Source organism: Cannabis sativa, chromosome 8, assembly GCF_029168945.1.
Source record: "Cannabis sativa cultivar Pink pepper isolate KNU-18-1 chromosome 8, ASM2916894v1, whole genome shotgun sequence".
NCBI classification, from domain to species: Eukaryota; Viridiplantae; Streptophyta; class Magnoliopsida; order Rosales; family Cannabaceae; genus Cannabis; species Cannabis sativa.
Window position 1 is genome coordinate 20,896,444 of NC_083608.1, and position 13,519 is coordinate 20,909,962.

Genomic DNA, 13,519 nt, shown 5'->3' on the forward strand with positions numbered 1-13,519 from the left:
TTGATAACTACATTTTCAGGTGTTGAGATGATCTTTCTCGCATGCATGCCATCTTCCAGCGAGATAGACACCTCGCTGTCTGTCATCTTGATTCACCGAACTGTTTATACTTAGTTTGTATACCATGTAATATACGCTAAGTGTTTTTATCGTTATCGTTTCTCTTGCACGCAAAGAGGTTGAAGCCTCGTCATGCACACTTGCACTCACATGGTTTCTCGTCGATACATAAGTTAGCAGTTCGTATGTTTCTGTCTCGTAGAAGACTGTTCAGCCAACCGAGTTATAAACATACTCTGCAAATTGTGTTTCTAACGAGTTGTTCCATGCCAAGTGTACTTACGATTGCATGTTTGAGTCCTTCATTCTTCCCAGCTCGACACGTGTCTTCCTCTGATGTGCTCACTGAATTTTGGGTATAACACAAGTCTACTTTACCAGTAACTTTGAAAGGACATACCACTTGCCTTAGTATAAGTAGACCACATCATTGATTGTCACATAAGTGTAAATTCATTACACTGATAAATCTCAAGACTAGATAATTTCAAAGCTAATTAATTTTTTCCCCAAAACTTTGACATGTACCAAATCATGCCCTCTGAACTTTCTGGCAGTTAAAAATTCCTCATGGACTATTGAGATATATTGTTGAATTAAGGACTTTTAATTTTATTAAATTTTACTAATTCAGTGATTTTTTATGTACTAAATCATGCCCCTCGAGCTTTAACATGTACCAAATCATGCCCCCTGAACTTTTATCCATGTTAGACTTTTCTTACTAAAATTTGATAAAAATCCTTAAATCCAACAATCTCAATAGTTCAGGGGATTTTTAACGACCTTAAAAGTTCAGGGGGCATAATTTAGTACATATTAAAGTTTGAAGGGTAAAAATCCTAATTAACCTTATTTTGAAGCATATAATCGTAATTATTTTTTAATATAATGACATCAATATAACTGTGAATAACTATATGTTTAGTATTTAATATATTCTATATATTAAGCAAATAATTATGAAAACAAAATATGTAAGCAAGGCGATTGACAAGGTCAACAAATGATTTCTTTTCTTTATTGATAATAAATAAAATTACATAGAAATTAGTTTTTTTTAGATCATAAAACTCTAACAATAATGTCTCCACTAATCGTACCTTTGGTACATCTTTGTACTTTCGCTAGCTTGATCTAGGCCTTGTTGGTGGTAGTCATGCCTTTGATTTGGCATTGGTCTTGTGAGTCCTTTATCTCTTGCCATTTGAGTTCTTTGTTACTTATTACCCTCTCTTGACACTTAGAAAATATTATAAGTGTCGAAGGCCTAAGTGGAATGGTCCCTTTGGAGGGGAGCATCTCGCCTATAAGGGCTTGGCAAGATGAAAATTTAGCGTGACATGTCTAGCGAGATATAAGCTTGGCAAGAAGATCACATTTGGGTGTGAAGAATGCTTAGCCTATCGTGATGGGGGTGGAGAATATCACGCTTGGCTTGGAGTGATGATGCTTGGCGAGAAAATCACGCTTGGCCTAGCGTCATGATCCTTGGGCGAGAAGATGGCTTTGACTGCTATGTCAGGCGAGAAGATTCCTAATTAGAAGTTTGCTAACGTGAAGTAAGGCTAGTGTGAAGATAACGTTCGTCGAGAAGATGCGACTGCTCCAACAATGATCTCTTGTCGTGACTTGAGGACTTTCATCGCCTCCATGGATTCTGGCAAACTTCTGTCAAGTGATGATTTCATTGGAGACAACTTAGAAATTTCACCTAGCAAAATTTTGGAATTAACAATTCTTAAGATATATGTTTTGACCAACTAAAGATGACCTCAACTAAAGGCATGAGGGCATCTCAAAGAGTGGTGGCCATCGAGAAGAAAAAAGATGCACTCAACATCAAAGTCGCTTGCCATATGCAATGTAAATAACGATGAGGCTGTGTTTTCAAAAAGATTCTGACTCATTCAAAATTGGCCGTAACAAATTCAGAGAAAATGGACTTTGTGAACAACACAATGCCCGCACAGAGGCATACTCCTCTAAGGTAGATGCACTCGATGATGTCTTACTACAAATTGGCTGGACAGAGATGTCTCCCTACAATGGAAGAAATTCAAACATAGAAACAGAACTTTACTCATCAAAAACTCTTGTTAAGTGCCCTCCACCACAACCAACATAGCATAAAAGAAAGAAACTGAATAAGAGTACTTCGAAAGCAAGAACTTCAAGAAAGGGGACTTTAGGCGCATATAATTCTCCTACCCGACTACCATTGAATGAACCATCAAGGTCCTCTCAACGCAATTCCACTTGAAGCAACGTTAAATTCGATTTGGGCTTTGTGGCTTTCCCTGAAGTTCTCGTTGATTGATGCTTTTCACTCTTTCATAAAAGTACTCAATCACCCTTGACAAATAATAACATGAAAAGATTGTATAATTTCTCTTAGTAATAGTATCACGATTGTATAGGTATAAAATAAAAAGAAAATAACATCAAATGACATATACATCACTTGCCTTCTTAGACCTCGCAAGTGACAAATAACAAGACCAATCACATTAATCTAACATTTTGGTTTCCCAACAATCTCATTATACAATCGTGGATAACCACGTTGTTTTTTTCAAAGAAAAAAGTACATGATTCAAGATGACCAGAAAGTCCTGTAATTTCGGAATTGAGCACGAAACAATGTACTATAAATAACTAAAAAGAATAATATAATATATATATTTAACTGAAATAAACTTATTTGGCTTCTGTTGTATCTAGAACTTGACGTGTGGTTCTTTCCTAATAATTTAGACTTGTACTGTTTTTTACCAAAAAAACATGCACGTTTCAGGCAGCAGCCGTAGAGTTCATCTCCTTGAGAATCCGGTAGTATGTATTGTGATCTGATGTGGTTCTAAAGCTTGGTGTAAAATCTGAGAAGAATCTTAGAACTGCAGCTAGATTTTGTGAGTCATTGGAGGCTAACGCTGTCTCAAGAAACAGAGATGGCCGTACTGTATCGACCTGTACATTTACTCATTTTATTCAGTTTAAAAGTTCGTCATAAACCAAACTAAATCTATGAGAACAATGAAAGCATTTAACTGAAATGTAAGAAAGCAATGCTTTCCTTTGAAAAATGATTTAGGATTCACTAAGGGCTTAGAAGAAAATAATATATATACTAAGATTTTGGCAAAAGACAATCGTGACAGTTTTTTTGCTAACCCTATTTTGGGATCTTAGATATTATGAGGAAAAAAAAAAATCATCCTCTCTTGTTTTGATTCAAACAAAATTGTAGATAAAAAAAATTCGCATATATTAAATGTATTAAGTATTAGTTAAGTGCAGTATAATTTTATAAAATCTAGAATTTTAAATACATTCAGAGGCAAAAAAATATTCTGAAGAAAGTTTGGTATTAAATTTTAAGATTTCAGTGTCTTTTCTCTACTATTTTCTCTCGCTAAAAATTTCCCTTTGTAAAATACAAGATCACTTTAGTTGATTTTAGATGACTTCACAACAATGTTGGACATAGTCAATTTTGCAAAAAGTTTAAAACATTGACAAATTGAATTAAGAACAGGGCATCAGTTTCTCCAATATTTGGATAAAGTAGGAATTACCTTATGCTTCCTAGCATACCGTAAAGCTTCGAGGTAATATCCATCTTGAACTAGCGACAGTACGTAATCATGATGTAAAGCAAGCTGCCTTAGCATATCCAGACCTAACTTTCTAATTTGGGGATTTTGACGACCAGACTCTAGGAGTTGCACTGCAACCTCTTTAGAAGGTTCAAGAATCTGTTGCAACAAAAAACTATGTCGTTAACTTCAGCTCAACATAAGAAGCATACAAAGAGCTCAAATTACTACAAAAGTATACAGTACACAAGAAGAATAATCAGCCACCTTGTTTATAACAAACAAACTAAGCTCTGAACATCGCTCGCCACGTGCTAACAATTGTATCATCAAAACATACAGATTGGGATGAACTTTCACCTTTTCCAAATTAGCACTACAAAAACAGCAAAACAATCATGAAACAAGAGAGGAAACGTGTCTATTTAGATCACTTGATATAGATTCATGTCAGATTATATAACGGGTTACCTAATATTCACTTGCAACTCAATACATATTTCAAGATTTCTAAATATGAAAATTCTTACCTGTGAAGAAACTCAACAATGATGGCAATCAAGTAAGACGGATCCCCCACCATCTCTTCCTCAACAGTTGCAAACACAAAGTTATATATCTCATCAGGTGAAATTGCAGGTGAAGTAATTTGAGATTCTTGATGCTCGTCAGTATTGGCAATCAATGAGTTGTTACTTGGTCCAACAGCCGATGGCATGACTGCAACACAGGAAGTTTCACCACCCATCAACCTTCTTTTGTCCACTTTACTATCAATGGTATGAAGACCATTCGAATTATTCCGTGCTGATTCAGAGTTCACACTATCGTCAGAATCTGAATTAGAGAAAGCTGTAGACCTATTAGATGGCTCATTATCCCCGGCTGTAGAATCATGTATGACAGATTTTCCAAGGGCATCTACTCTATTGACTGACTCATCTACACCGGGTCTAGGGCTAGTAACATGAGGCACACCAGAAGCAGATGTCTTCTCAGATTTTGTTGTTTTAACAGAGCTCCCTGTCTTAATTGAGTGGGAGTACGAGGTCACCAAAACATTAATTGCTTTGGCAACCATAGAGACGGGTCTGTGTTCTAGAATGGCCGTGCATGCTATTGACAAGCATAACTGTTTACCCTGTAAATAGATGTGAAATCACCGCCAACCAGTTGAACACACATTAGTTATTGCTTTGTTCAGAAAGAAAAAAGAACATTAGCTTTTGCTCTTTCAATGATTCATAATTGAACAGGCCAGTAATTAGTATAATTAGCTAGGAACTGGCTTTCTATTTTTTTTTTTTTTTTTTGATGAGATAGGAACTGGCTTTCTTAGTAAAAGTTAAGTATGTCACAAAAGCTAAGAAACGAATTAGTTAACTTTATTTGGTCAGCAAAATTTCTACTAAACAACCAAATAATAATATGCATACAGCACATTCATAATAGAGAAGAGAGTATACCTTACTAGCATCTAACTTCCGCCTCTGCAAGAATTCTATTACGGCTGGTGCATCTGAGCTACTCGCAGAAATTGCCTGGAAAAGAAAGGAGACATCAAGTACTGGTAATGCAAGAGGAAATTATGTATTGTAGATCATACAAAAGAAACTTGCCTCCAAATCAATATGAATCTTCCACAGTAATTGATTCACAACATCACAAATGAGATCCGGAACAAGAAAGGTCCAGCCATCTCCATAGACAACTACTTCATGACTATTTATAGCACTATCCACAGAACTTCCATTATCTTCTCTATGTGATCGCAGGGAAGCACTATTAGACCTGCGGAGACCCCTCAATAACAGAGGAAGTGGGGCTGATACAGGTGCTCGAGAATCTGTAAATACATCATACAGTATAACAACCTTTGCATCAATTTGGTGAACAAGCAGCACATTATCAACCGCACTCACAGCAATCCTGCTTGAATATATTGGCAAGGAGCCCTACAAAGCATAAACAAACATTATTTGTATAATAATGTCCACACTATGACTAGATTAAATTTCTCACATAGGATCTAAGAATCAAAGGTAACCAAAAATAAATGTGTTGGACTGACAGACCAGATAAAAAGGGAGAAAGGTCATCCTAACAGCACTAGTTCAAACAAAAAAATAGCATCAATGACAAATAATAATTCTTCTACTTTCACTTTTTTCTACATAAACATTTAGGAGCAAAATAATGACATATAAAAAAAATTAAAAAAAAATACAAGATATATTGCAAGGACTCGAACGCTGCAATGCTCACATTTACCCACCTAACCACTTAAATATTTTTCAGAGTAAACTAAAAATTCTGCAAAATTATTTGGCAAAACATTCATTAAAAAAATTACAAGGATACAAAAACATTCATAAATCAGTATAATTGTATGCTATAAAAACTTCCAACACATTTACTAATAAATTTGCTCTATTCACACACCCAAAAAAAGTAAATATATAACCTGTTGCACAACAGCATCACGGTAAAACCTATAGGAGTGGAGAAGCATTGCAACCCTATCGACTTGAAGACAGTATATTCTTCCATACCTGTAAGATTGACAAAGTTGTGTAAGCCTTGACATTGGCAAGCATCCTGAACTTAGCAACAGAAACTAAACAATGTAACCCTACACAGTGACGATGAATAAATCTTCAGCAGCGAGGACTGGCTTGTTGTTAGCCTCAGATTTAGCTATTACCATCTCAAACTTTGGCAAGCGAATAATCCCAGCAGATGAAAGCTTAAGAGAAAAAATAAAAGCTGCATCAGATGAATAAAATAACAAAAAGTCCAATCATCTGTTATCAGGACACAACACATGTTTAAAATTAACCATGTAAAAGAATCACATAGAAGCTGCATGAAGTTTTATTTTGAATAACAAGATATAAACCCATTAAAATCACAAAATTCAATGTTCTTAAAATAAAATAATAAAAAGCCAAAATATAATAATAAAGGTAAAGATGAAATCCCCTCAAAAAAAAATAATAAGGTGAAGATGAAGGAGAAGACTGTCCACCAGTGGGATACGTTTCATTGACATAGTTATCTGATTTAAGTTGTAAGCGGACATCAAATTTGTGCACTACTGTTTACATTTAGGCACAGCACCATCTATAATAACAACAACTCTGAAATGATTCCTAATCATACTCTGATTTATTAAATCCCCTTACAGAAACAGCCTAGACTAACAGCAAGATCAAAAGAGAAAAAGAGCAGTAATACACAAATGGCATACCTGAAATCCATTGAAGGTCTTGCACTGCATTCCAGAAGCAAGAAGAAGCAAGCGACTTTCATGAGTATAAACATACCAACTCACATTCAATCTCCTTGTTTCCACCAACTGGAGTGATTTTGACTCCGAATTGTAAGAAAGCAAGTCCAGTCCACTGTTATCAAGCTCATTAGCAAAAGATAAATAGGGAAATACCTTTAGTACAATAAAGTCAAACACCATCAACCCATAGACACGGATACTTTTCCATTTAAAATCAAACCTTTTTGCAGCAGTTTGAAACAGATGACCATATGACTAATGTGCACATCTAACTTATCCACAGAACAAAACTAACAAAAATTTCTTCTAGAACATTATATGCGGCACTTGCATACTTCTAGAAATTCATAAAGCATAAAACTACATGGTCCAACAGTAAGCTATTACTTAAAGAAATTTGCTTCTATTTTTTTCACCCTCTAGTAGAAGACATTTATTCCGAGTTAACTAGAAAAACACACAGATATCAAATATTATGTAGATCAAGATGGTTTGTTCTCTTACCTCGTCTTTACTAGTACAATATCACACAATGGACAATCTGTCCAAAAGAATCCCAAAATACTCTCGGAGTCTGGCCGACACCTCTGACTAAAAGTTTCATTACTTTCTCTATGCCAAAACTCTATCTCATGAGAAGACCGTAGGATTGCTATAAATTTTCCGTCTAATGAATACCGAATAGATAAAATGGGCCCTTCACTAATTGAATCACTTGTTGGAGAAATACTAGGAGCAAAGGGAACCGTTTTCCATGAGAAAACCTGAATGAGTATAAGAGACAAGGAAACTGAATTAATTTTGATAAAATCAAGAAGCTCAAAACTTAAAATATCTAATGATTATTAGAAGAAAATGTTGTCCAAGATATTATATCTACCTGATCTGATGTCGGTGATATAAGAAGTTTACTTCCATCATCATAGAATAAACCCCTCACACCTGAAATACTGCTTCTTAGGGGTGGATATTGGATATAAACATGTGATAATGCGCCAGATCCATTTAAACCAACATTAGAATGAGAACTCGATGCTTTCCCAGACATCTCTTTGGAGTCAATCTTTTAATTAGAGAAGTTGAAGAGTAGCAACACTACTTGTTTACATGCACTGTAAAATTACAGTTAGAAGGAATCAGGTGATGTCAGTTTGTGAATAAATATTATACATATATATCCACACATATATATTTATAGACAGGGAGGTAAAGTAAAATTCTCGCCCATAACAATACACACATATATATAAATATATTTATATACATAGTTTGATGAATCATGTCTAGCTTTTGAATAAAAGACCTTTTTAATTGTGTTCTTCTAACTACTGAACTAGATACTTGAAATGGCACTTGCTGCATTTACACTGTCCACAGAGCAATGAAAGATTAGTGCACTTCAAGCCTTTCCCCGCAGCTTCACGGAAAGAAAAAGAAATTGAATTAATGTTTGTTGGGAAGTAAGATGTTAGAAGGTGCAAAATATTTCTTCTTAATGATGAAATACAGTACCACATTCTGCATGCAACTCTTCAAAGCAAGAAATTCTTTCAGACACATATCCCGTTCAACCTCTGGAACTTTTGCTGCAACACAACTCCCATATTCTTTTGCCTAAAGAAAGGAACTCTGGTAATTCAATGCTAGCAAATAACTGGTACAACAAAATCTCTAAAGCACTATAAGGCATTTGATACTATCCTAAACAAAATAAGTACATGGTTTTTAGTTTTACATAGCAAGAACACCCATTTCCAGATCTTGAGTTACTTTTGGGTAGACCAAATCCAACTATCAATAGTTAACGAGTGTTTTGTAAAAATAGTCTTAATGAAAAAGTTTATTAGCAAAATAACCATGTTCGTGCGACCATAAATTTACATTGTACGACTATAATGTGTGCAACCATTATAGTCGCAAAGTGTAAATTCAATATGGTTATTTTGTAAATTTTACAATTTCATGTTGTTAGTTTGCCAAATTTCGCATAGTTAACAAAAACTTTCCCAAATATTTAGCATTTGGAGACTGAAAGGAACTCACTACACCAACTTCTTACAATATATAAGAAATGATACTACTGTATCATTATATATTCCTAATAATATCACAGCCAAAAGAATTGTGATGAACAAGACAGCACAAACGCCATCAGAAACTCAGCTAAAATTAAAGTATCTGAAAACTAAAAACACGGCAATGACAAACTTCAAAGAAATATGTTAAATCAAAACCTCCAAGTCTCTCAAAAACAGAGAAGTAAAAGGGTTTGTTAATTCTCTCATGCTTATAAGCCAAACTGCAACCCAAAAATTTGTTATCCCACATACAATCTAGAAAATTCTCCAGGTCCTGAAAATTTCTATGATTTCTTTCCAGCCAAATCAGACATACGTGCATAAGGTCATTGTGCATAACAACATCTTGGAGTAACCCAACTTTTACTTAATGACTTTCTTGTACCAAAATTGTGTGCATGACGTTAACAACTATAACAGATCCCTTTTTTTAAAAAAAACAGCTATAACAGATCAGATCAAGTCGCGTTTGGATAATGGGAATGAATAGAAATCAAATAAATTAAACTAAAACATATCAGAGAAAAAAATGCAGAAAAATAAATGTGTTGATCATTGGCCAACAATAATTTAGAAGAAACTAGGTTGGAAACAACGCAACAATTCTTTTTTCCTCCACGAAAATTATCAAATAGGGATTGGATTGGATAAAATTGTCCTAAATCTTTCAGAGGGATTACGCTATCCCAAACTAGGGATTATTTAGATTGTTGGAAAAATATCTTCAATATCCACTCTAATTTGAAAACAAAAACACAATCCACTCCAATCTCACTTTCCAAACATGACCTTTTTATTATTAATTTAACTGAGAGAAAGAAAAAAAACCTGAGCTCCACAGTTAACCAAAATGCGCTTAAGTGTGGAAGTAGTTTTCCTTTCTTTCATGTCCACTATACCTGAAATAATTGTTCAAAATCCAGTGCATAATCAAAAACAAGAAGGAAAATCCTTTAATCATTGACTCCAATTCACCACTTAATGAATTCAAGATCAGTAAAGCTCCCCAAAATGATAACCACCAAATAAATTATGGAAAATTAAAACTGGCATCAATTCAACGCAAACGAACATAGAAAGTGAGAGAAAAGGCATTACAAAATTCACCATTGGATGCTGTGAAGCTCCGTGAGTTATGGATGATTAGGTTTAGTATAAGCGAATCAAGTCGAAACGAACCACCCGACCTAACAGTCGTCTCCTCCAGTTGTTCTCCCTCTCTCTCTCTCTGCGTTTTCTTTCTTTCTTTCTTCTTCTTTGGTCGAGACTCACATCTTAGTTATGCACGTGGAGCTTAGTAAATTGCCACGTCATGCTACTCCTGCCTTGGGCCCAATGTTATGTTTAAAATACAAATTAAAGAAATATGCTTTTCCTTTTTTGTGTTTTGATTTCTACCTGAATTTAGTGGTGAACTAAAAACCCTTTGTTCTCTACCTCTAACAGAGTGTTTGGTGGGAGGATAGAAAATTGGAGGGAAGGAGAATGATTAAAAAAAAAAAAGAAAATTATTCTATATATTATTTTTTTAATTTTTTTTTAAATTTACGCTCTGAGTTTCTCTAGTAGTTTCTATGTGAGTTGTTATACGGATTTTGGTTGCGATTTAGATAGCTCCATTAATTGCTTCTATAGTGTTTTTATGTGAAATTCTGTAATAATACCAAAAAAAAAAAAACTGATTTGAAGTATTAAAATGAAAAAGTCCAAAAAAAAAAAAAAGTATTTTAGTTTAGTTTGATGGGAGGAAGAGAAACTAATTATTCATCACCTTTGTTTGGTATTAGAATGAAAAATTGAAAGATAGAAGTGATCTAATTATAAATTATTATATTGTTCATTATTATTTACTATGGACATCTTTATGGTAAGTCCCTTACTTTTAGGCATATTTTTATAGCAATAGATATTTAGTCTAATAATAATAAATTAATGAGTGTATAAATAGTTAATATATAAAATGTACTAGATTATTCATAGAATTATTTTTTAATAATATTCTTAAATTAAATAATAATTGTTTAAATAGATTACTAATTTATTCTTACTTCTTCCAATTAATTAATTCTTTTTCTTTATTTCTCTTTCATTCATTCAGAAACTCAAACTTTCAGAAATGACATATTTTTTTCCCATTCTTTCTTTTCTCTATCTTCTTTTTAAAGCTGGGTTCAATATCCCAATTCACATCATTTCTGTTAAGGTATTCTCTCTCTCTCTCTCTCATTATTACAATTTTTCTTTTTTTGGGATTTTATTACAAATTGCTTATAAATTTAATGGTGTATGAACAAGCTAAGCATATTGCTACTTTTACTTTGTTTTTTTAATGGAAATATGGCAATTTTATTTATCTTGAATCAGCTGTTACAATGTTTAATAACTCCTCAAGAGAGTTATTGCTGTAAAAAATGTGAACTGGTGAATAACAAGCACTACGCGCAAGGAAATGCGCAGCCTTGTTAGCAAAAAGCTTAACAAACTTTAAGAAAATACTACTCAATTCAAACAATAGTTTCTTACAATCCCAAGCAACCATCCCAAAAGGCAGGTGGCATTTGTGAACTGTTATTGATGCCTTGTACAGCTAACAATGAGTCAGTTTCAAGTGTCACGTTATGCCAAGACTTACTCTTTATCCAACTTAGGGCCTCCTTGATACCACAAATTTCAGCAATTTCAGCAATTTCAGGAGCAACATTGCCGATATTGCACTTAGAACCAGCTTCAATGATCCTTCTAGCACAGTCCCTGGCTACAAAACCGACCCCAAAAGAATTGATTGTTGCAAATATAGCTCCATCCACTTTAACCTTAATTGTATCATTAACTGGTTTAGTCCAATGCTCAACATCCAACCCTTGGTTATTTTGTACAAGGATTGGATCCAATCGATTTTTCTGAGCATATAACCATTGATTAAGGTAAGATCTTGCTTCAAGAACAATATTAGCAGCTGTTTTGACTCTATCTTTCCATAAAACATCATTTCTTGCACTCCATATTTGCCAAGCAATCATTAGAACTTCAGCAAAAAAATTGTTGGTACTGCTACGGATGACAGCAGCATACTAGTCTCGAAAAGTTATTGTTGTTGCTGGTGTGATCTATTCCAACACGAAATTGTAAAGGGGCAGAGGACAAGGACATGGAGAATAGATTCTTCTGCATTGTTGCAAACAGGGCATGAATTGTTGACATAAACATGCTTGGTTTGAAGTTGTGTACGAGTTGGAAGGCTTCCTCAAATAGCTCTCCAACCAAAATGTAAAACTTTTGGTGGAACTTTTATCCTCCAGTAACTCTTCCAAAAGTCTCCAGCCTGTAGAGTGTCATGGTCAGATTGATGCAAGTGCGTATATGCACTCTTCACTGAGTAGTAACCCGAGCTTTCAAAATTCGAACTCCATCAATTATTCAAGTTTGTATCAGGAAGGGAAATTCCCAGGATGAGTGCACGATCCCTTTCATTGAATAAGTCATTAACTACATCAGCATCCCAACTTGATTGATCAACTTGCAGCAAACTTGCAACCCTGTTGTCAATTAAGGCAGGATGTGAAGAAGTAATGCACGGTTGATTCATGTCAGGGAGTCAAGGGTTGTTGGTGATATATGTATTTAAACCATTACCAATCCGAATTCTTACATCAACAACAATCAGATCCTTGGATTCATAAATGCTCTTCCAAATAAATGAAGGATTATGACCAAGAGATGCAGATAGGAAAGAGCCATTAGAGAAATACCTTGCTTTGTAGATTTTGCAAACCAAAGAATCTTCCTTAGTTAACAATCTCCACGCTTGCTTTCCCAGCAAAGCTAAGTTGTACTCCCTAAAATCTCTAAAACCCAAGCCTCCAACTGTTTTATGTTTGCATAAATTCTTCCAGCTATGCCAACTAACACCATGCTTGTCTTTTGAGGATTTCCACCAAAAAGAACTCATAATCCCTTCAAGGCTTCTACATGTTTCCAAAGGCAGCAGAAAGACCGACATTGCATAGCTTGGAAAAGCTTGAGCAACTGGTTTGAGGAGAGTTTCTTTCCCTGCTTTAGAGAGAAATCGGCCTTCCCAATGTAGTACCCTCTTCTGCAGCTTGTCCTTTATAAATCCCAAGATTGCCTTCTTGTTTCTCCCCACTAGGGAGGGAAGCCTGATAACTCTATGAAAATATAGAGTTATTTATATCTTTTTGGACATTAAATTAGTTTTGTTCTCAAGTATTTTTAATTTATTTTAGTGATTTTATTTAATTTTACTTAGTTTTGCATAAATATTAGTTTTAGTATTTTTAGATTAATTTTAGTTAATTTTTGTAATATTTTATCAATTTTATTTAGTTTCCCATTTTAAAAATATTATTCTCAATATTGTGTATATTTGATAAGAGATCAAATGTAAAATTTGGACTTATTAAGTGTCAAAATGGTCAAAATAGAGAACAATTTGAATTATGTGGTTGATGTAGTTGATTAATTTACCAAAA

At 34.2% G+C, this 13,519-nt stretch overlaps 1 protein-coding gene across 5 annotated transcripts; it reads right to left on the minus strand.

Annotated features, from left to right (window-relative positions):
- Window positions 1–2,546: 2,546 nt before the first annotated feature.
- Window positions 2,547–10,307, minus strand: LOC115699391 (uncharacterized). 5 transcript variants are annotated; one of them, XM_061102548.1, is made up of 15 exons: window positions 10,137–10,307; window positions 9,858–9,928; window positions 8,464–8,565; window positions 8,255–8,318; window positions 7,832–8,063; window positions 7,456–7,715; window positions 6,910–7,063; window positions 6,296–6,405; window positions 6,124–6,211; window positions 5,279–5,614; window positions 5,126–5,200; window positions 4,190–4,800; window positions 3,927–4,035; window positions 3,639–3,818; window positions 2,547–3,030 (listed from the first exon to the last, which is right to left on the minus strand). In XM_061102548.1, the coding sequence occupies exons 5-15, from the start codon at window positions 7,997–7,999 to the stop codon at window positions 2,854–2,856; spliced, it is 2,268 nt and encodes a 755-aa protein (XP_060958531.1). In that variant the 5' UTR covers window positions 8,000–8,063; window positions 8,255–8,318; window positions 8,464–8,565; window positions 9,858–9,928; window positions 10,137–10,307; the 3' UTR covers window positions 2,547–2,853. The 5 variants fall into 5 exon arrangements, with proteins under 5 accessions (XP_060958531.1, XP_030482633.2, XP_030482635.2 ...); XM_030626773.2 differs by having other exon boundaries at window positions 8,255–8,368; XM_030626775.2 differs by having other exon boundaries at window positions 8,255–8,368; window positions 10,128–10,307.
- Between the last annotated feature and the right edge of the window lie 3,212 nt (window positions 10,308–13,519).

What these genes read in the sequence shown, in the direction of transcription:
- LOC115699391 (XM_030626776.2), bottom strand. Translation starts at nt 7,999, where the DNA reads ATGTCTGGGAAAGCATCGAGTTCTCATTCTAATGTTGGTTTAAATGGA. An exon ending in ATTGTACTAGTAAAGACGAG is followed by an intron (nt 7,064 to 7,455) that starts GTAAGAGAACAA and finishes GCTTGATAACAG; the next exon opens with TGGACTGGACTTGCTTTCTT. An exon ending in GGAAGTTAGATGCTAGTAAG is followed by an intron (nt 4,801 to 5,125) that starts GTATACTCTCTT and finishes ATCTATTTACAG; the next exon opens with GGTAAACAGTTATGCTTGTC.